We start from the raw sequence: 21849 nt of genomic DNA on the forward strand, positions 1-21849 counted from the left end.
TGTGTCGAGTGGTTCTGAAGCTCAGATCTATGAACTGTAGATATGTAGAGTGATCAAATGTGCCAGATCAAAGTGCAGTAAGGAGAGGATCTTATTGATCAAGGAACAGTGGCGACGACTGTAGACGTCTACACGATCGTCTTGATGTTTGTAGGAGGGAAACCAATATAGATGATGATACGATCATCTTCAATTCATTCTCAAACTCAAACTTGGTGTCGACCCGTCTTGCCGTCATCGCATACTCTTCATCCTGAGAAATAAAAGGATCAAAACCACGTGGCAGCCGACGCGCGGGGAGCACCACACTGAACATCCCTTCTCGCGTCGGTGAACACCGTTCAGCCAGAGTTACTCGGAATGCTTACAGTGCTCACTTTCAATCTTCCACCACCATACAATTCACTGATTGATCTGGTCTGAATGTCGTTGTTCGACGTGGGTTCTCGAAGGGTCACACCTTTTGTAGGAAAATGTACAGGAGAAAGGGATCGAATAAAGTATCCCTACGTAGCCAACGCTTGTGGACCTGCGTCAAAGACAATTGCGGTTCAGCTCTGCCACATAAGGGAGTAACATCGAGTGCGCGATCCCGTGTATCTCCTGAATGACACCATGCAGTCCTCTTATCATCTACTAAATGTTAGCCCAACCTGCGCTCGGAGTCAGCGGATGTATCATGCGTGGACCAAGAGCTTCCGCGGAACAAAAGACCGTGAGACGTGTCAAGAAGTTTGACAATAGCAGCATTTCATGAGTAAGATAGTCGACTTTGGTACCCTCGCCGCTAGCAGCATCCTACCGCGGAGCTAATCATCGTTCTCGTCGCTATTTCTCGTCATGGTCGTGGGCGGTGTTTGTGCTTGTGAACCCCCAAGTGGGAGCGATGCACTAGAAGAACGGGATGTAATACAATGAATGACGTAACACGTTATCGATTTGTCAACAAATCTTTATCAGCTTTTTTTTTAGTAAGTAATCTCGCTTAAAACAAGCCGGATACAGTATCATAATCACAACCACCTCCACTCACTGCAAATGGCGTTATATATAACCACAAAAGGGGATCACAAATCTGCCATCGACACTCTTTCCAACAACCTCAACATCACACAGACCTATTCGCACAGGACAGCTATCGACTCAGAAAATACAGCACTAGTATCTCATAATGACACGAATCACCTCCCCCAAATTATTCACGCCTACCAAGTTGGGCGCATACGAGCTCAAACATCGTATTGTGATGGCACCGCTCACCCGTCTGAGAGCCGAAACGGGAACTGGAATTCCCTCTGACTGGGCTATAAAGTATTATACCCAGCGTGCATCAGGTGAGTCGAGAGTTCTATACCGCCTTTCCTTTCACAGCATCAACTCTGACCAGTGACAATCAATTACAGATGGTGGACTTTTAATTAGCGAGGGGACTTTCATTTCTGAGGAGCTTCGCGGTTACGAGAATGTACCAGGTGAGTTCACAAATGTCTGATGCAGAGCATGAACAGTTGTGCTAAGCTGACTTTCTTCGTGCTTCGACAGGTATCTATACTCAAGAACAGATTGCCGTTTGGAAGAAGGTTACGGCGGGTGTTCACTCGAAGGGAGGCAAAATCTTCCTGCAGCTCTGGGTACTTGGGTGAGTCATTTCTCGTCCGTTGCTTCTATCGAATCGTACACCTATCGTGATCCGCTTCCTCGGTGATATATCGAAGCTGACGATCTACCGCTATCCATTCGAATGTACAGCCGAGTCGCAGACCCCAAGGTTAACCCTAAGGTTTGGTCGGCTGGTACAATCAGTGACAGCTCTGCAACCCCACACAAGGACGAAAAGAACCCTGTCACACTCACACAGATCGAAGAAGAGGATATGGACAGGTTCGTTGGGTACTACGAGCAAGCGTCGAAGAACGCCATCGAGGCCGGTTTCGATGGTGTAGAGGTTCACAACGCGAATGGTTATGTGAGTGTGCCCCACTGCGACTTCATCGGACAAAACACTGACTGTGACCGCTTCTTATCTCGCTCAGCTCCTTGACCAATTCGTGAGTATTCATACTAACACAGACCACGGACTGTACCTTGCGCGCTGATACAATCTCTCCTTCACACAGATACAAAGCACTTCCAACAACCGAAATGATGGGTACGGCGGTTCTCTCGAGAATCGATTCAAATTCCCTCTTCGAGTGATCAACGCCGTTGCTGCCGCGGTCGGCCCCTCGCGTGTCGGTGTTCGAATCTCGCCCTTTTCAGAATTCCAGGGAATGAGAGAGAAAGATCCCCTCTCAGTCTTCGTCCCTTATACCAAGGCCATCATCGCTGCTCAACCTGAGTTGGCCTATATCCACAGCGTTGAAGGACGAGGACTCGGTACACCAGAAGATGCGTGGTTCAAGGAGGATAAGCTCGATCAGATCAGGGACGTCATCACACCTACCAACATCAAGTTCATCGTAGCTGGAGGTTACAGTGCCGAGTCGGCATTGGAACACGCCGAGAAGAACGACGACTTGATCACATTCGGCAGGTATTTCATCTGTAAGTGTCGTTCTCGTGCTCCCAACCATGTCCGAGAGTCGTTCACTGCAGTCAACCCATGAAACGGGTATCACTCTTGTTCTTCTCTGTGCATAGCTCTTCCTTCTCAACCCCACGCTCTTCTGTTCGACGCTGACCATTTCTGCCTCTAAAGCCAACCCGGATCTTCCCAACCGAGTCCAGAATGGATGGCCCTTGAAGAAGTACAACCGTGACACATTCTACACTCCAACTGCTGAAGGCTACATCGAGTAAGTGTATTATACCCAATCACTCTCCCCACGCCGAATGCTAACTCGCCTCCTTTTTCAGCTACCCTACCTACCAGGCCGACCAGAATGGAGACCATTCGCCGAATCCTGAAGGAAAGGAGGATCGACCAGAGGTCGCTGCAACGGAGCAAGATGCCTCCGCGCCGAATGCTTGAATCGCGGATAGCAGGAAGAGTGACAAGAGTAGATTGTAACCGTGCGGATAGAAACGTAAATCTGATATAGATTAGAGAGAATACGTTAGATTTTTGTAGAGGATTAGACTTATACAACCTCCCGTCCGCGAATGCAGTTTTCTATCCGGTTAGCGTATGCAATCTCGGACTCTGCTTCATTCTTCGCTGTGTCATGAGGAATTATGCAGTGTGTCAACGATGCATGAGCTCTTTGTGGATATGGGCTGATAGTGCTTTATGCATGTTTGGTATGATGTAGCCGTGTTTCAGGGTTGCTTGCGCTACAGTAGATCTCGATCACACCGGTGCCTTTTGACTACGAGTATGAGTCAATTCGGTTCCCCACACCTCGCGAGCTCGGCCCTCCGTTTCCTGATAAAATGACAATTCTAGTAAACGGTCACACACTACTTGAATATCCGTCTCCCTCACGTCTTCATGTCACACAGATAGACACTCGTTCCTTCCTGCTCTCATCACATCTTAATGACCACCTCGAGATGGTGGTCTATCTACCCGAGCTTATCGAGCTCCGATCTCATCGTCCTCTCCCTCTATCTCATCTTTGGTCTAATCTACCACCTAATCAATCGGAGGACATACCGCCATCATCGAGCATTATCAGCGCATATCGTCGCGAGTATAGGAGAGCTGGGATTGTATTATCTAGGTTATGAGATGAGCATAGCGGCTTTTGGGTTGTGTATGATTCAGTGTGGGACGAACTTGGCTCTCACAAAGAGGTTACAGAAGGGTATTCCTAGTCTTACTCGTAAGTCTTCAACTTGCTGTGGAGACCCTCAGTCAGCCTGTGACACTCATGGATCGTCATGCGAACTATAGGTCCAACATACCAGGCAGGAGCGATATATCGTAAGTGAACTCAAACTGCAAATGGCATGTCGCCACGTAGCGACTATAAGCGCAAGCTAATTTTACCTGACATGCTAGGTCCCCTTGTTTCCATATACGCTCTTTACACCGGTCGTTCTCAAGACTATCGCGACTCGATCCTCCCCCTCCATTCATTCATCTACGCTCGACTCCTTCTGCTTGTGTTCAGCACCATCTCTTCGTCCTCTGACTTCGAGGGGAATATCAACTCGAGACAGGTATACAATGCCGCAATTATAGGGAGCGCAATCATGGCCATTGGACAGGGTACTAGAGGTGTAGTCGGGGTAGTAGGGTATCTCATGATGGTATTGGTGGTCGGGAAGATCGGTCTCTGGACGCGTGCAGAGTTCGCACGACCTAATAAGAAGTGAGTAGCTTCCGATGGTTGCTGATGTCGAATCTCCGCATCGTGTACAGTGCTGAAGTGATTGATGTGGGCACCACAGATCGTCCTTCCAACCATCCCTAGCGAAATTGTTTGATCAAATTGGTCTCCGAGCACCCACAAACGAAAACCTTGAGATGACGAACAACGGTCCGCCAATCGGCAGATTACCAGCTGACGCATTCGGTCATTGGCTGAACGCATTAGGGAGAGCAGGGGAAGAGGAAAATACGAACAGCGTAGATGCGAGCGTGAAGCAGGACGTACCACTGGATACTCCCTTGCTTGTGAAAGAAGAAGAAGGGATATCAAACTTTGGGATTCCGGTCCAGGGAATATAGAATCATAGCATAGAATAGGGGTTTACACACGTCGGTCTGTCCATTTGTCCTGTCATTTGGGGTATGGGTCTTGAGCACTCTCCCAGGCCAAGATTTGTCTTCTGTACCAGTACATATACCTGGGCGGCCTAAAAAGCACGTTGTGCAGGTATGAGTGTTGTGCCAGGAGTACATGAAGTGTGAGCTTCGGTGACGGTGAGATACAGTACTGGAGTACATGGTAGTGGCGCACGGACCTCTACTACTTTGACCGCCAGACGTCGATGGCAATTTCCACACCGTCTTTCCTCTTCATTTCTTCCTTATCCTTAGTCGCACGCTCGTCAAACTGGCACTCATCACCACTGCTATCCAGTTATGCCCACTTAGCTTCTCGTGCTCAGCGATGATATTTTTCGACACAGGGGGGATTTCGTTTTTGCTGACTGAAAATGACATACCTCTCCCATCTTTGTATCGCTCCTCTAGTTCTGCGCCACGGGCACCACGAGAGTTTACGCCCACACTTGTACTAGTCAGGAGTAAATGGTATCCTGCAGCATGCAACAAGCTCTCATGTACATGTGATCTCTATCCTGGTGTTGGAAGGACGAACAGTCTTCCCCTCAGATTATCTCGCCCCGCCACACAATCAAACTTCGCACAAGATACGCTCCTTGTCTCCCTTTCACTTCTTGGTCGATACTCTCTCCTCTCTTACCCTTCTGAGACCTGCAGGATCCCCCCCCCCAAAAACAAAAACTACAGCACCCGGGATTCCCAAGTGGTCCCCCACCTTGGTACTAGCCGGGCGACAGCGAGCTTGGCTGCGGAGAGCAGACGGGATCCGGCATTTTCTCGCTTCTATGGCCGTAGATGAAAATTAGGATTTCTGGCAAGGATATGTAGCATAATACTGAAGCTGGAAAGCGAATGTACGACATGAGGCATGTCACAAGAGTAGGAGTAGTATTCGTACGATGGGAAAGACAAGCTCTTTCATGCCTTTTGGATTGGAACACACCGTTATCTTACGTGCGGAGGGCGAAAATGCGAAGATTTCAGTTTGGTGCCCTCCACCTGCAATGTCCAATTCGTTCACAACCAACTTTTTGCGAGAACTGTCAACAAATCTCTCCATTTCTGCTTTCGTCAAACAATCACATTCTTCGTCTTGCCTTATTGAGTGACTATCTGCCAGACTAAAGGAGAGGAGTCACAATGTCCGAAGTCCATGGGAACTTATCGCATGCTATGCGAGATAACTATAACGAGCATGGAGTCGATGAGGTGAATCCCCTTCTCTCACCCATGGCCTGTAGCCATTCGCTACAGTGTAGAACCTGAGATTGTCAAACCGTCCTTATTGACGTTTGCAGCTGACGATGAAACCCACAGTACTATCGAAAAGTAGCAGCGAGTTATCGGAATCCTTTCTTCCCCGGAATCAAGAAGGTGAGTGCTTAATCTACCAGTTTCTCCCGGTACATCCCTCCACCTACCTACGGAGTTCTTGTGATGGTGACGGTGAAGACAGGACCGATCTCACATGTTTCAGGAGCAGGTCGACTGACACCAAAACTGCTCTATAGGTCGTATGGACTTTCATGAATCGTTGGTGGGAAGCAGAGGGGAGAAAGATGTACTCTGTAGAAGGAGATACTAGGAAGAAGAAGCTGAAGATCTTGGATATGGCTGCGGGGAGGTACGTTACATCAACTACACGTCTCCTGCCTCCATATATTGGCAACACGGAGCATAAGCTGAACCGTAGTCTCATCATAATAGTGGCGAAGCGACACTATGTCTACTCGAATGGGCTGAGAAGGGCAAAGGCACAAACGCAGGCCTCTCCTCTCCAATTTCAACCTCCGCTGGACCTTCGACGTCGAGCAACACCGATCCTCTCGCTGCGCTTCGGAGTCAAATACAGCCAGGTCAGATAGGCAGACCGGCATTTATACCGCCCAACGCCAGAAAGGGGAATACGGTAGGAGTCGGGAAGGGGAAGGGGAAGTTGGTGTTTGGCGGTATGGAACCGCCAAAATTAACAGCTGAGCTGGAGTTGGATATAGCTGCTACGGATCCGGTGAGCATCTCTCGCAATCCCACCGTACGATACACAATACTTTGCCCCCCTACATGACGTTTGCGGGTCGACCTCTGTTTGCATTGTTTCGTGTACTCACACCCTCCACCTGTCCAACAGTATACCTCCCCAGCATACACCGCTCGAACATCACGACCTTGTCACCCACTCTCCTTCACAGACCTAGCCAGCGGCGATGTACCGCCTGCGACTACAGCAGACGATTCTGGTCCGATATGGGACATCATCATATGTTCGTTCGCGCTGCACTTGGTCACGTCCACTTCAGAACTGTGGGCGCTTCTGTATGAGCTGAGCACGAAGAGTCGGTGGTTGGTGATTGTTGCGCCGCACAAAAAACCAGAGGTGAGTTTGGGATATCCCCCCACGCTTATCTTCACGTTACCATTGTGTGCGAGCGCAGCAGTCGGCGAGATGTAACGCCCATCACATGTGATAAAGAACGGCTGTCATCTCGCGAATCAAGCTGACATGAAGATACGCGTGGCAGATCAAAGAGACTTGGGGCTGGTCACGATGGGATATAGCAAGCTGGTCAGCAGCAGGCGAGGCAAAGCTGTATGGTGGAGGAAAGGGTGACGACGAAGAGGAAGAGACGGAATTGGAGATTGTCCGGGACAAGTGAGTAATGAGTACAAGAAACTAGCAGTGGCTGTGTCAGAATCATTGCTAATAGCGTGCTGCAGGGTCAAGCTGAGGCTGTATCGAAGTAACGCGTTCTGAGGGTAGATGCCGTCGAAGATATAGTGCTGGGGGTGAATCCGACTCGTGTTAACCTGTCGGAGGGTCCGCTTGTCGATTCGTAGGGCATCATGACATCAGCTTGATTTGTCTGAACTGCCGTGCAATAGTGAGTGGATATATACATGTGCAGCGGGATGCGCATCTATATCGTATAAATCGTATAACACCAAAGACCTTCAAAGTCCAAAATTCAGATAAGGGTTTTCCCTACAATAGCAAAAGAATACGATGCGGAAGTGGAGCTGAAGCTGCTCATCTCGGAAACTGTCTACTGGAAATCCCAGACGTCCACACCAAGGGTTGATGTTGGTACATCCCCCTGACCATCTTTGGGCCTAACCTCCTGATACTGTTCCCACTCGGCGTGTGACAAGATCCCCGCTCCGCCTCCAGTACCAGTGGAGCCTGCTATAAGAGCACTTGCGCTCGAACTTGCACTCGCTCCATTCTCTTCTGGATAAAGATATGCTTCTCCTCCTTGATCATAATCCCACTCATCCAACTCTGTAGGGATTAACAGCCCCAATAACCCTTTTAGTCTATTCATCTGAACATCTTTAATCTCCACCATCCTCCCACCTTGACTCGAACCGCATAATCCCACTGACGAAAAGACCAATAAGAGCGAAACGATCAGTATAGAAAGTGTGATGAGTGGGGATCGTAAGGGTCTTTTACCGGTAGTTGGATGTGGTAAGTTTGCAGGTGGAGGAGCGAGATGGATAGATGAGAATTCGAATTGAAAATCGGAAGGTGTAGAATGGGATCGATATGGTTTAGGTCGGGTTCCCGAACGTCTTCCTTGGGAACGAGACTGCGAAATGATAATATCGTTTGTTGTTGCATGGGACTGGGATTGTTTTTCGGAAAATGTCGATGTAGATGATGTCGCTGACGACGAAGGAGAGGGAAGTGCAGGAGAAGACAAAGCGGAGAAGTACTCGTCAAATTGGAGAGGCGTAGAAGGGGTGATGATCAGTCGAGGAGGTTGGAGTCGTGGTGGGGGAGTACGCATCGTCATAGTGCGAGGTGGTGGATTGCCCTGTAGTGTAGTGGGGTGTCGAGCAGAGCCGTGCGGTGTGATGAGATTCGTTGTAAAACGGCAGGAGATGGGACGATTGATCGTTGATGGGTTCGTAGTTTCGTTCAATAGGTCGTCGATATTGCGTGTAAATTTGTTCTAGATGTACAGTGCGAGAGGATAGGACAAAGGAACGCGTCGAGCGTACTTCTTGTCAATGCGGTCCTGCCGTGGGTTTTGTGCTTCCTTTGGTTTGGTGGGTTATCGTCCAGCGATAGGAGTGCGACTTGCGCGATGAGATTGGTTGAATGGAATGATTCAAGTATAGATGGCTAAGTATGAATCTAACACTACGAAGATCAAGTCTCAACCATACTATATCATAAGAGGTGTCTCACTCTACGTTATCACTTTTCACGTTCGTTGCAGATCATCAACAAAGCAAACGCGTGCAAGTGGCAAGTAGCGAATTAAGCTTAACTTTGACGACGAAACTGGAACATCACCAATACTCGATCATCGCGTTCGGATCGTGCCTGAACACGGTTGCTTCGCCCCTGGAACCGAAGAGTGAACTTCTCGGCAAACGTTAGTTCGTGCTTACATACTTGGCTACAAAGCCGTTACTACGTGCCGGTGCATGTGTTGTACATTCTCGTCTCGATGCAAGGTATACAGTCTACAGATGTCTAGCAATGTCATAATCCGTTCGTTCAGAGATAAGTCCGTGTTTATGGACTAGGCTTCCCAGCATTCTCTCGTAGGCTAGCCACTGCTCAATTTATCCCCTCTTCCCCCCTCCACCATGCTCACAGACCGGACATCGACCGACTCTTACTCTCACGGCTGCCGCATAGCCCAACTTCGCTCCTAGATTCCTCACCTTCCAGCCTTGTCCCCCTACACCACCCATTCCTAACCCGCCCTTATCGCTAGTCGAAAGCAGATATGTAACGGACGCGTTCTCCTGTCGTTGAGGCAGTTCTATGTCCGCGTCGGGCAGGGCGCAAGTCGCATGAACGAGATGTCTACACAGATAGATAAGGACTAAGGGCGGAGCAGCTTGATTGATGGCTGAAGGGAACGCCGGAAGTGAACAGACTGCACAGGTGCTCTTCGCTGCGAGTGGAAGCAGGATATGTTAGCTGAAATGACGTGATGGGCCTCTGCCTGGCCACTCACCTGATCCGCGAAGACTACCCGTCTGAGCAGCCTGGAGCTCCGAAGCGAAAGCGCTACAATCACCGTTCAAGATGTGCTGACAGCCCTCCAGCAGCGATACCTGAGGAGAATCGTGTCAGCAAAGATGGCTGAATTCCAATAGCATGCCAGCCGGCCACGCCTGTATAGGACTAGTATCATAGACCGCATGCGCAGGATCGATGTGCCGGGAGCGTGAAGTGTAGGTAACTCACCTGAAGATTGGAAGCTTGCAAGATCTTTACAAGCGCAGCCTTCAATCCTGGGATCTCCAACCCATCCCTTATTCGCCTTATCAATCTGATCGGGTTGATCTCCGCGCCCACATGTTCTAGCAAAGCGCGGATAAAGTCTGGTCGAGTCTCAGAGTACTGTAGTAGATCTTCCCACAAGTCTTCGTCTGCTTGTTCTTTGGCAAAGTCGATGGCCTAGTGAAGACATCAACGTCAGTCAACATACTGTAACTAATGAGAGTCCGACACCTACCCGTTGAACGTCGCTGAGCCTCTCGATGATGAGCATAAGGGCTTGCTTGTTGTTGCCCATTCGTCCAAGGAGGAAGACCATCTCGGAAACGTAATCGCGCTCCTTGCAGATCTCGTATGCCTGACCTGTCAGCAACATCCTTGCGATATTCGACTCACATGTTCGAGATCGTAGAAATTGCTCGCTCGCAAGAACGGCATGAGTCGTTCTACGTCGTATGCCGCGTATAGTTCCACCTGCAAACCAAAGTCAGCGACGGATCCATTGCCACAGGAATCAGCCTCACCATTCTGTCGCTGTAAGGGAGACAGAACTGAGGGTCCTTGTCAAACAACGCATCTAGGTACATGTACAAGTACTTCGGTTTCGCCTCTAGCTGATTGACTACGCGATCGATCTAAGTCGTACGGGTCAGCGATGAGTGTACAATTTTCCCCCTCTCTACTCACGGGTATGGAATGTGTGTGATCTACCAAGAGCTGTATAGCTGCTCCATGCTTCTCCTTATCACCTTGAACCTCCTCGACCTCTACGGTCCGCTCTTGATCGAACTGAACCAGCAGCAGAGCTTGATCTTGGACAGCGGTGAACAGGTTATGCTCTCTGATCAAGTCAAACACGTGCGGTTTCCGAAGTCGCAGGAAGTATGGCAATGCCTTCGCGGGTTGCCTGTTGTTGAGGTGACTGTAGATGCGAGTGGATATCAGTATGACGCGAGGCATGATCAGTCTGGACGGAGAGTGAGCTCACAGTTCGCCCAAGCATTCCAGCAATATCGGGTCGTCCTTTGTCGCTTGTAATTCGCCTTGTACGGCGCCAACAACCGTATTGACATCGTAGACCTCGACTGGCCAAGTAGTAATGGTCTTGAGCAATGCCTACAAACCAGTGAGCTGGGCGCAGCACGAAATGAATACATATATACGTACTTGTTTGTCATTCAACAGCAGATGTCCGAATACCATTTCATAGACCGGTCGACCCAGTTGAGGCTTGCTAGTAGGTATGAAGGGGATGATGACCTGTGGAGCTCGCGTCAGTACGAGTGGGACTGCATCACAGCAAATATAGTTCAACACACAGGTAATTGTTGTTGCTCCACGAAAATGTCGATCCATTTCTCCCAAGCGACAGCGTCTTGCGCCAACACCTTCGGTGCCAATGCCGCGGCTTGATCGTAGTGACCTTGAAATCCGACGATCAGCACATTGTTATTATGTGTATGACCCATCACATGTATCACTTACCTTGTCCCATGAGATGTTGCATATACTTTAGTCCAATCGCCGTGACGTCTAACGCGTTTCCGTGCTTCTTCTGCAAATCTTCCGCAGCCGTCAAAGCTTCTTCATATCTTTCCCTTTCGACCAACCACTCGATATGGTCCGCCTCATCTCTCGGTCGAACGACGATCACGTCTGAGGGACTGACCACGAAGAAGACATCTTCGCCTGGTCGTTGTGATCTAACCAGCGAGTAATCGTTACACCCGTACATGTGGAAGTTGGCAAGACTCAGAGCGTCCGCGTTGACTTCTTCGCCTTTGTCAATCAGTCGTAACTCTGGGCGATTGGCCGCTTTGCGCCGTTGTTCGGCTGGGTTGTCCGTCGCTTCGTTCTCGTACGTGTCCGGAGGAATATAGGCCAGAACGACATAGGAAGATTGATATTGGGCGATACCGGAGATCATACAATCCACTTGGTAGATTGCTGTCATTCCGACAGTCAGAGGCGGTAAACCAGTCGTGGTTTGCGATCGAGCGCGAGATCGGACTCGTATGACCTTGATGAAGTCTGCCCATCCGATAATAAGAGTATGGTCGTCTTTCCACTGCAATGTACACTTAAACAACTCCGCTCGAGGTGCATTAGCGCCTCGATCAATGTAGCCTATCCGTTGTCCAGTGGATGTGTCGTATATTTTGACCCCCTGCAATAGATTTAAATCAGCTGGCTTCGCTGAGGTAATCCAACCCCAAGACAGCTTACAAGATCGTTGGCCCAAGCAATCAAGTTTCCTCTCCATTCAATAGCCCATATAGGCCCCTCCCCCGAATGCAAGATCTGCTCCTTGTACCCCAGCCAGCCCTTCTCCTGCATGATCAAGTTTCCAGCCATACCGCCACACACAAACGCTCTGGTGGTCTTCTTGGCGAATCCGGGCTCGAGGGCGATAGCTCGCATCGGTCGTTTGTAATCGAAGGCGTACGATTCGGTGCTTGTCAAAGAGTGTATGACAACTCGACCTGAGAGGGTTCTGTCAGCATCGCTAACATGAAGAGGTCTGCCTCCTTGAACTGACCCTCTACGCTTGATGTAGCAACAAAGTCATTCTCCTCGTCCATCTTAAGGCAGGTCACGCTGGCCGCATGAGGTCTGAACGAGTTTACCTTGGCTCCTTCATAGCTAAGCACATGCACCATTCCATTGTGAGTTCCCAAAGCCTGAGATAAACCGTCAGCTACACCTCCCTCTTGCTCGAAAGGTATCAGCTCACCAGGACCCGAGGAGAAACAGCTATAGTAGATGCAGAATCCTTGGCTAGGATCTCCGGAACCTTTCCTTTTAATCGACTATACTTCAAAGCTCTGGTGCACTCATCCACGTTAGCTGCTGCACATCATATTATGACCTCCAGCTCACGGTTCTTCATCCTCCTCTTCGTCCTCATCTTCGTCGCTCCCATCGCCATCATCGTCCTCTTCTTCTCCTTCGCTTCCATGCTCCTGCTTGAAAGCTTCTCCATTTTCCTGCACGTGCTCCTTCTTCTGTTCCTGTCGACTCGTTTGATCGTCTTCATCCTCATCATTTTCATCGTCATCTTCGCTCTCGTCTTCGTCCTCGGATGACTCGGCTCTCTCCTTGCCTTTGCGTGATGAAGTAGTTGACGAAATAGACGACCCTCTTGATCGTATTGAAGAGTGGTTGGATGGTCCCGCTTCGGGCTCATCGTCCATCTCGGCTCCTAATGGGGTTCTGGACGGTGAACCAAGCGGCGAAGGTGTTGTCGAAGAGGACATGGGGGTCTTGACAATTCGGAATAGTGTCAAATTGCGATTGGAAAGAGGTCAAGAGGTCCTTGATAGGTGTTGTTGCATGGGTTAGCGTTGCTTGACGTCGTTGATTACCCGGGGCTCCTGGAATGGGTAGCATGACGTGGCGATTCTGGTTAGGTTAAGGAGGGGGCGTCTTATCACAGCTCCGGGCGCATTGACCTCCACTTCCCACGTCCACACTGTTACCGTTCCCCCTTGTCGAGTTAGTTGGATAATCTCTTCCGGTATCCATGCAATACTTGGATACATCATTGCCAAACAAATTATACACATAAGAAGCAATGCCGACAGGCTTACTCAATCTTAGTAACGAGCTCATACAGCATATAGGTTTTTTCTCACACGGTGGTATCAAGGCACGTCTTCCTTCGTTCGGAACACATGTCGAGAATTACAGAGATCCATTTGATCCCGCCTGTGCCGTATCATATAACCATCTCCGAGCCACCTGCAAGCGTATACATCAACTGTTACCTTTGAGGGCTCTACATGTCGAGCTGAGATGGGGTGACCAGGTCAATCGGTGGAAAGCTGAATGTCCACTCAAGGTCTTGAGGACTGTCACGTAGGTGTCCTCTTTTTTCGGGTTTCAGATATCAGAGACGGTTATGCTTACGATATGGCGACGTCGTAGCCGTCTACGGATCAACTTCCCCGGTCCAGATGACAATGGAGACCAAATAAGGTTCAATTGGCTTCAATTCTTAGTACTCCTCCACCGAATGCCCAATCTTCTCGAACTCATTCTCGCCGACAATTGCTTTTGCGACCATGAAGCGGGATCGACCTATCGACCTCAAGACTGGTTGTTCCTTCCGAGAAAACCACCATTGGTGTTGAAACAGCTAAGGTGTTTTTCGAATCAACTTGAATGCACGTTCTGTTCATACTTGTTGAACGTGTTGTTCGCCGTCTCACCGAATATCGGAAGTCTTCGATGTACCGAACCTTCAGTCAACAGCGATGATGATTACGTTACGGCCGAGGTACCACTGCTCGTCCTCGACCGACTGTCCGATATGGTCAAAGTCACAAAACGAACCAGGATTCACACACTCGTCCTTGGAATTGGAGATGTTCCGCTACACGATCATTTCGAAAGAGCTCAACGAATTATGCCCGGATCTGAAAAGCCTCATTGTCACTCGACATTCGGGTCCACCTTTCAATGAGCTTAGTCCGTGGTATGAGTGCACCGGGACGAAAACGGGATCAGGTGCCTCCGACTGGAAAGTCTGGAACATTGACGTTCTGTTCAAAGCCTGTGGTGGTCAGTTCGAGGACGAAGTAAAACCTTTGGTAAGTGCTTCTCGACAAATGGTATCACGAGATGACACCATTGTATTGACTATGGAGCGCACACGTAGGAAGAGCTAGCAAAGACATTCAAGTCGTTGAAAAAGCTCGAAAACCTTGATTTTTCCTTGTCTCTTAGCATCCCGGACCTCCCACAAACCCGAACAGCTCAGCCTGGTCCGGGCCGCTACGAACCACGTCCATCTCCATCAACCGAGCTATACCGTCAGGACAATTCTTGTGAATATGAGAAGGCACTCGTACAGCTTATGAGTCAAGGAACTAGACTCTTCCACAAGCACTGTCCGTCATTGAAAAGAATGAGATGGTGGGACGATGTGACGAACGGAGGACCCGAAGCAAGACGGAAAGAGTGGCAGAGGTGGGAATCTTTCATACGAGATGAAGGAGAGGTGATTGTCCGAAAGCCGGAAACATTCTCGTATGATCTGGCGTACTGTAGGGACGGCCACCTCACTCCCGACGTGGATATCTATGCTTAATGATGTGTCGGATACATGCATACAAAGTGGATTGTAGAATGAAGGTAGCTGATTTGTGCCTAGTCAAAACTCCCACATACCGTCTGGAATCCGGCTTCTTCGCGCCGTACTCGCGGTCGAGCGTCCGTAAGACGGTCTGAACTGTTTGTTACCGTTGATGCGTCGCACTACCTCGAGTACAACTCAAAACTAGGAATAAGCCAAGGGTAGGGAACCTGGAGAATGCCAACCTCGCTCCTCAATCTCGCAGACGATACTCTTCGTTTGATCGGTGATTATCTGGACGATACCGACTCGATCCCTCTCCCCTCGTTCTATCCTCATTCCGAAAACTATCGACATCGTTTCGACAAACAACTTGGTGGATCTCACAGGCGGCTTAGGAACAGTTGTAGAAGATTGCACCATGTTTTACCGCAAGGTGAACTGCATGTGGAGATCAAGTGGATGTTCATGTTGAAAATATGGATGGAAAACGTCCCAGACTATTTCTTGCGATCTGTAACGTGAGTATCTCATTGAACGAAGAAACGAAAGATAGACCGTTTGGCTGACATATGTCTAGTCGTCTACGGATCAACCTCTACAAACAATACGCAAAAGACCTCCAAGGATGTTGGTCCGATTTCACAACGTTCTTAACGAGACTACCGAATCTCGAAGAGCTGTATCTTAGCGGGACGCCATTCTGCGAACATCGCGACTCGGTGGAGATCAGTACCGATAAGTTGGCTATACCGGCAGATATGATCCTACCAAAGCTCAAGTCATTCGCCAACGAAATCGAATGCGGACACTGCTTGGTTTACCTCGAACCTCTTCTCATCACGGCTCCTAATCTGCAACATGTTAAGAGTGTCTTTGGTTTCAATGACATAGGTGAGGAGGAAGCCCTTGACACTTCCAACAGATTATTCGATTTGCGCCGTCGACACAATATCAAGGCGACCAAGCTGGAAACCCTATACTTGGCGGTCAACCAGTCTTACACGACGGAAGACGTGCTGGTAGAGTTTGTTGACTCTTGTCCGAGATTGAAGGAGTTTGTAATCACCAGACGGATTGGTGATAAGGACACTCGTTTGACATCGCTATTCGATGTAGCCGCCCTTTCGAATCGTGCGCCGCGACCGTGGCAGTTCGAAGTCAGGTCAGAAAGCTTTGGACGTCTGGTGCGTGTTGCTTTGTCTGACTGGACTGAATCCGGCATAATCTGACGTCACATCCGACCTTGACCTGGCAGAGCGAATTAGCGGACGAGTTTCGTGATTTGAAACACCTCGAAATCCTGGACTGTGCAATGAAACTTGAGCTCTCTCAATATGTCTGCTCTCGTCAGTCATACCGGGGCCCACTTCGAGATCGCGATCCTACTGCACCTCCTGCGGTGCGGAACGACGATCGTTTCCGAGTCTCTCCAGAACGATACGAAGATATCTACGCAGAAGCCATCATCGCCGCTACCAAGGTCTTTGTCGATAAGTGTCCGTCTATCCGCACTCTGCGGTTCTGGGACGACTTCACTCAACCAAACACTGGTATAATCAACGTCCCGAATCGAGATTGGCTGAGATGGGAGAGTCATGTGATTGTGGATGCGGAGTCAGGAAAGGTTGAGATCACGGTCGAGAGACCACCAAAGTGCTTCACATGGCAATTCTCGAGTAATACCGATGGCACGAAAATGGGTAGACAATCGTGATTCCAGCATGTATTGTTGATATATTCCTTACAAAGCGACTCATGATTACACATCATAACCATCGTGCATGGCTGGCCCATGCTTTAGTTAGCGTCAAATTAGGAGCTTTGAGCCCACTTGGTACCGTCCAATGACAGTGGCATTAGACAAGAAAGATATCGGAGTCAGTGCAAGGATAAGCTGTGCGAGTGCTTGTAGACGCTGACATAGTTAGGAGTAGATGTCCGCATGCATCTACCGCAAATGTCTGGATCTCAGACTGCAGCGGTTCATTGTCGCTGTTCGCTTTTTTTGCCACCTCGGACCGGCTCATGGTGTGCCTGAATCGGAAGGTTGGGAACCAAACACAGAAGATGAGATGGCTCGTCGGATGGTATGGTATCAGACATCTATCGTCAAGCCATTCCTCGTCTGCTTGCACTTACTCTTTTCATTATTGCTGTCTGAGGGTCGACTTGATTCTGCCTCTCTCCGTGCCCGTACCCGTATTCGTGTTCGTGGGCGATGGAGGACCGACATGCGACTTCCCGTCCGATGGACTTCATCTTCCCTCTTGTCTGCGCAGAAGATCTATCGGATGGTCCGCCATCTCCCTGATCTTCCATCCATCCCCTATTCCCTCTCATCTCTCTAGTCCATCGAAGACGTCACATCCTGCGTCTAAAATTCATTATCGTACAGTAGCACATCCAAGCCAACCATCGATAGTGCCGAATTATCGTTGTATCGTGGAACGGAGAGGATGCTCTTACTGCGGCAAGGGATTGATTCATTTTCATCTTCATCAAAAGAACATTAGCTGTTCATCTTTCATCTTTATCTCTCTATTCTCTATCGTCCCCCCTTCTCGTCTCGCCTGTATTCCTGCTATTCATCTCAACTTACCGCCCAGACGGGCATCACATTCACTCTTATAATTCAAGGAACAGTAGATCTGTCAATAACACCATACGTCAAGAGCAGGCTCTTGCAATCAACTAGCTCAGGAAGCTACAGTACAATCACTCCTTCAACCTACCAGCAGCATACCTAGCGAAAGACATCTCGCACAATGTTACCTATCGCATCAACCTCCTCTCTGCTTCTTACAGGACTCACACTCCTCTCCTCTGTGTCTGTCTCGGCGCATCGCAATCTCCCTCGACATGCTCGCCCTCATCCTCGAGCTCATCTCGATGAGAGGTTATTACCCATCACTGCGACAACGACGGTAGTCGTTCAGATGACGGCGACGGCGACACATACGGTCTGGGTCCAACCTACGAACCAGATTCCCTGGGGTGGCGGAGGAGATAGCGGAGGAAACGGAGAAAGTGGAGGAAATGGTGGACAATCCTCCAGTGTCACTACGACCGATGCCCCTAGTGCAAGTGCGACGTCCAGCTACGGTGAAGAGTCAAGTGGATCAGAGACCGCCTCGTCGTCATTGCCTACATCGATATTGTCAGAACCGGGAGATGCTGGACCATCACTCAGTCTTGACTCTAGCTCGATCGCATCGAGCACCTATTCCTCGGACGATATCACCTCGGCGTTGACATCGTCATACACCTCGGACTCGAGTGCTTATCCTACGTCCTCTCCGGAGCTCTCCTCTTCCGCCATCCCCACCACCTCAATCACCGACTCTTCCACTCTTTCTGCCTCAGCCTCGGAATCAAGTGTCACCGCCACAGAATCCGTTACAGAGTCCATCACCGCTTCATCTTCTGGTTACGAGAGCGAGTCCACCTCAGAGTCCGTTTCGGCTTCGACATCATTGAGCTCTTCTTCCGCATCTGCATCAGAATCAGCATCCGCTAGCGCCACGCCTAGCGCGTCGGCGTCTGCTTCTGATTCTGCCAGTGCGACCGAAGAATCGAGCTCCTTGTCGAGTAGCTCAGCCATCACGGATCCTGCCACCGCTTCATCGACATCTGCTAGCGCCAGCGCCAGCGAATCTATCTCCCCTTCTGCCTCGCTTTCAGCGGAGACTGCGTCCATTACTGCTAGCGAGACTGCTTCCAGCACGACTTCCGACTCCGCGTCTTCCACTGTAACATCTGATTTCGCTTCATCTACTTCGACTTCCCTCACTGCAACCGAATCTTCTTCTGCCGCATGGAATATCTCCTCCATAACGGCTTCCGCGACCACCTCTGAAGAGATCACTTCGACCGTTTCTTCCACCTCTGCTTCTGCGTCCGCTTCGTCCTCGGGTGATCTTCAACCGCTCGGATCGACACTCATGAACGCATACTACCCCGACTGGTCGGGTTACTATCTCGCTCCCGAGTCTGTTGATTGGTCCCGATTCGACGTTGTCGATTTCGCTTTCGCTCTCCCTACTGCTGATTACGGACTTGAGTTCACCCAGTACGACTCTGCCTCCCTTCTCACTCGACTGGTCTCCACTGCTCACGCTGCTGGTAAACGAGTGAAACTCTCCATCGGAGGATGGACCGGTTCCGCCTACTTTTCCCCCATTTGTGCTTCATCTTCCAACCGAAAGACATTCATCAAGAACATTCTCGCCGCTTACAACTTGTACAACCTCGACGGTATCGATATCGATTGGGAATACCCCGGTACAGGCGGAGCAGACGGTAACGCTGTATCAGGAGATGATTCGGCCAACTTCTTGAAGTTCTTGACAGAGCTGAGAGCCGCTCTCCCCGACGGCGCGTTGATCACCACAGCTACTCAGGTCTGGCCTTTCGCGGACAGTAACGGTCGACCAATGACGGATGTTAGTGGTTTCGCAAAGGTCATCGATTGGATCTTGATTATGAACTACGATGTCTGGGGATGTAAGTCGAATTTCTTTTTGAGCAACTTGAATCATCATTCAAAAGTCAATTGGAAATCGGACGCTGACAATCCCGCCATGATTAGCCTCCAACACGCCCGGAGCCAACGCCCCTCTGTCTGACGGATGTAACAACTCGACTCAACCGCTCGCCAATGCATACGCGTCCGTGGCTTCTTGGACTAACGCCGGGATGCCCGCCAACCAAATCACACTCGGTGTGCCAGCGTGAGTGTTGTGCTAATACGTCTCTCTCTCTCTCATCCCATTGAATATCCTGCCCACTTGAATCATACAAAAGTGCGGCTGGGCTGACGTGCTTTCACAGGTACGGGTACTTGCAAAAATCCACTGCTTCCCAACTCAAAAATAGAAGACGATCCTTCCCTATGCTTCCTCACAAAGCAGCCAATGTGACCGCTTCACCTCGGGCAAACTACGTGACTGTTTACAACGATAATGGTGGATCATCAGATGGTCAGGTCATGTTTGAGAGTTTGATCAGTCAGGGTGCTTTGGTTTACCAAGATGGGGAATACGTCGGTGGGAATGGGTTCACCAGAGAATGGGATAGCTGTTCCAGTACTGTGAGTATTTATGTGCTACCCCGCTCAATATCGTCTGACAATGTTATCGTGCTCCTATCGCGTGATTGATACTGACATTCAATCTTCACCTCCTTAGCCATGGCTCAAATCGTCCAAATCCGGCCAAATTGTGACATACGACGACCCCGCTTCCATGTCACTCAAGGGTCAATTCGCTGCTCAAGCTGGTCTTCGAGGATGTAACGTCTTCTCCATCGATGGAGATTGGACCGGTAGCTCTTGGCCTTTGACAGACGCTGTGAGGTCGGGCCTAGGTATTTAGGGAATTTGAAGATATAATACCTATATAGTAGTGGCCTTGAAGGTCACTTGATTGCGGGACATTTTGAAGTAGATAACGTCACACCCATGCGATGCATAGGCTGTCTTCTTGATGAGCAGTATCCAAACGTTGCGTGACACAAGTCGGGACACAGCGACTGAACTACGAGTTATGCCACATCAACTCAGAACAGTATCTATACGAGTCGTGCCTGAAAGGGGAGTCGAGTGAGGAAAGATGCGCGCGAAAAGTCGGTAGAGATAAAGTCGGGAGATTGTTACTTTGACTTGACCCAAACATCTCTTTTCGTGTCTGACATCTTATCTCTTCACAATACCTCACCTTGGAAAATGCCTGGAAAACAACTGATCGTCTTCGACTTTGATTGGTCCTTCGTTGATCAAGATACCGATCGATGGGTGTTCGAGGTGCTCTCAACGGAATTGAGGAGATTGTTGCAGGTTAGGAAGTCGAGTGGGACAGGTATGCAATGTACTCCCGATGTTGTGTGAGTGATCTATTGTAATGACAGTCATCAGACGCTATTAGCCGGATGGCAAAGCTGACTTCTGGCTGATTTGCCTCGGTGCAACAGTAACGACACGATGAAAGATCTTTACGAACGTGGTTTCACAAAAGATCAAGTACTCGACGCATTGCGTATCTTGCCTTTCGTGAGTGCAAAAGGCCAAGCTGTCCTCAGACTTCTCATCATGAGATTTTAAGATCTGGATGGGTCACTCGCTGACGCATACACCTCAGCACCCCGCTATGAAACGAGCCGTCACTTCGCTCCAGGAGCGAAATGCCGAAACTAGCTTCTTGTGTCTTTCAAATTCCAACGAGATCTACATCAGTACCATCTTGGAGGTGAGTTGTGTAGCTCTGGTTTATCCACCAACCCATCATCACTCGCTTCGTCTAAATGCCGCTTCACGTTATGTGACTATCTCTACAACTCGAGCTGACGTATTCAACCCCACCACGTAGAAACACGGTCTCTCCAACCTCTTCGCCGATATCATCACCAACCCCGCACACTGGTCCTCCGATGCACCTGACCATCTCATCATTGGTCGAAGACATCCCGCCTCTGCCCCACCTCACGGCTGTACCGTCGGCTGTCTTGCCAACATGTGTAAAGGCGACGAACTGGACACCTATCTCGCTGCTCATGGTGGAAAAGACAGTTATTCCAAGATCGTCTATGTTGGTGATGGAAGTAACGATTTCTGTCCTTTATTGAGGATGCGAAAGGGTGATTTGGTTTGTGTGAGGAAAGGATTGGAATTGGACGAGAGGATCAAGGAGGAAGGTGAGGAGAAGGGACTGAAGGTGGATGTGGTGTTTTGGGAACAGGCTTGGCAGATTGATGAGTGAGTGTGAACTATAGCTTCGTACACTACAGCCGGGTAGAGATCTAACGTCTGTACTGAACAACAGGTACTTCTCCAAGTTGTAAGGGAGAATTGAAATAGAC

At 49.6% G+C, this 21849-nt stretch overlaps 9 protein-coding genes and 1 non-coding gene across 10 annotated transcripts; 7 read left to right on the forward strand and 3 right to left on the reverse strand.

Annotated features, from left to right (window-relative positions):
* Positions 1 to 1171: 1171 nt before the first annotated feature.
* Positions 1172 to 2971, forward strand: CI109_104150 (uncharacterized protein; the record flags this gene model as incomplete). Its single annotated transcript, XM_032004104.1, has 8 exons — positions 1172 to 1334; positions 1404 to 1472; positions 1543 to 1639; positions 1750 to 1966; positions 2034 to 2048; positions 2118 to 2544; positions 2699 to 2795; positions 2857 to 2971. The coding sequence occupies 8 exons, from the start codon at positions 1172 to 1174 to the stop codon at positions 2969 to 2971; spliced, it is 1200 nt and encodes a 399-aa protein (XP_031861706.1).
* A 401-nt stretch (positions 2972 to 3372) lies between these two features.
* On the forward strand, positions 3373 to 4615 carry CI109_104151 (uncharacterized protein; the record flags this gene model as incomplete). Its single annotated transcript, XM_032004103.2, has 5 exons — positions 3373 to 3384; positions 3446 to 3764; positions 3836 to 3865; positions 3944 to 4256; positions 4336 to 4615. 5 exons carry the CDS (start codon positions 3373 to 3375, stop codon positions 4613 to 4615), a joined length of 954 nt encoding a protein of 317 aa, XP_031861705.2.
* Positions 4616 to 5354: 739 nt separating this feature from the next.
* Positions 5355 to 5469, reverse strand: CI109_104152. Its single transcript, XR_004236742.1, has one exon. It is a non-coding gene; the product is annotated as a 5S ribosomal RNA (ribosomal RNA).
* Positions 5470 to 5815: 346 nt separating this feature from the next.
* CI109_104153 (uncharacterized protein) lies at positions 5816 to 7427 on the forward strand (the record flags this gene model as incomplete). Its single annotated transcript, XM_032004102.1, has 7 exons — positions 5816 to 5884; positions 5993 to 6049; positions 6187 to 6299; positions 6383 to 6683; positions 6804 to 7049; positions 7195 to 7325; positions 7391 to 7427. The coding sequence occupies 7 exons, from the start codon at positions 5816 to 5818 to the stop codon at positions 7425 to 7427; spliced, it is 954 nt and encodes a 317-aa protein (XP_031861704.1).
* Positions 7428 to 7716: 289 nt separating this feature from the next.
* On the reverse strand, positions 7717 to 8463 carry CI109_104154 (uncharacterized protein; the record flags this gene model as incomplete). The annotated part of the gene is made up of 1 exon (XM_032004101.2): positions 7717 to 8463. One exon carries the CDS (start codon positions 8461 to 8463, stop codon positions 7717 to 7719), a length of 747 nt encoding a protein of 248 aa, XP_031861703.2.
* A 787-nt stretch (positions 8464 to 9250) lies between these two features.
* On the reverse strand, positions 9251 to 13174 carry CI109_104155 (uncharacterized protein; the record flags this gene model as incomplete). Its single annotated transcript, XM_065967424.1, has 15 exons — positions 9251 to 9588; positions 9652 to 9751; positions 9885 to 10097; positions 10156 to 10266; positions 10314 to 10391; positions 10442 to 10552; positions 10605 to 10839; positions 10906 to 11033; positions 11085 to 11177; positions 11237 to 11340; positions 11403 to 12084; positions 12144 to 12400; positions 12457 to 12598; positions 12652 to 12742; positions 12798 to 13174. 15 exons carry the CDS (start codon positions 13172 to 13174, stop codon positions 9251 to 9253), a joined length of 3060 nt encoding a protein of 1019 aa, XP_065823496.1.
* Positions 13175 to 13491: 317 nt separating this feature from the next.
* On the forward strand, positions 13492 to 14382 carry CI109_104156 (uncharacterized protein; the record flags this gene model as incomplete). The annotated part of the gene is made up of 2 exons (XM_032004099.1): positions 13492 to 13775; positions 13845 to 14382. The coding sequence occupies 2 exons, from the start codon at positions 13492 to 13494 to the stop codon at positions 14380 to 14382; spliced, it is 822 nt and encodes a 273-aa protein (XP_031861701.1).
* Positions 14383 to 15231: 849 nt separating this feature from the next.
* CI109_104157 (uncharacterized protein) lies at positions 15232 to 16711 on the forward strand (the record flags this gene model as incomplete). Its single annotated transcript, XM_032004098.1, has 3 exons — positions 15232 to 15515; positions 15575 to 16181; positions 16253 to 16711. The coding sequence occupies 3 exons, from the start codon at positions 15232 to 15234 to the stop codon at positions 16709 to 16711; spliced, it is 1350 nt and encodes a 449-aa protein (XP_031861700.1).
* A 1051-nt stretch (positions 16712 to 17762) lies between these two features.
* On the forward strand, positions 17763 to 20369 carry CI109_104158 (uncharacterized protein; the record flags this gene model as incomplete). The annotated part of the gene is made up of 4 exons (XM_032004097.1): positions 17763 to 19500; positions 19586 to 19727; positions 19828 to 20086; positions 20184 to 20369. 4 exons carry the CDS (start codon positions 17763 to 17765, stop codon positions 20367 to 20369), a joined length of 2325 nt encoding a protein of 774 aa, XP_031861699.1.
* A 350-nt stretch (positions 20370 to 20719) lies between these two features.
* On the forward strand, positions 20720 to 21749 carry CI109_104159 (uncharacterized protein; the record flags this gene model as incomplete). The annotated part of the gene is made up of 4 exons (XM_032004096.2): positions 20720 to 20877; positions 20965 to 21043; positions 21132 to 21239; positions 21360 to 21749. The coding sequence occupies 4 exons, from the start codon at positions 20720 to 20722 to the stop codon at positions 21747 to 21749; spliced, it is 735 nt and encodes a 244-aa protein (XP_031861698.2).
* Positions 21750 to 21849: the final 100 nt, after the last annotated feature.

The sequence above is a fragment of the Kwoniella shandongensis genome, chromosome 7 (assembly GCF_008629635.2).
Source record: "Kwoniella shandongensis chromosome 7, complete sequence".
NCBI classification, from domain to species: Eukaryota; Fungi; Basidiomycota; class Tremellomycetes; order Tremellales; family Cryptococcaceae; genus Kwoniella; species Kwoniella shandongensis.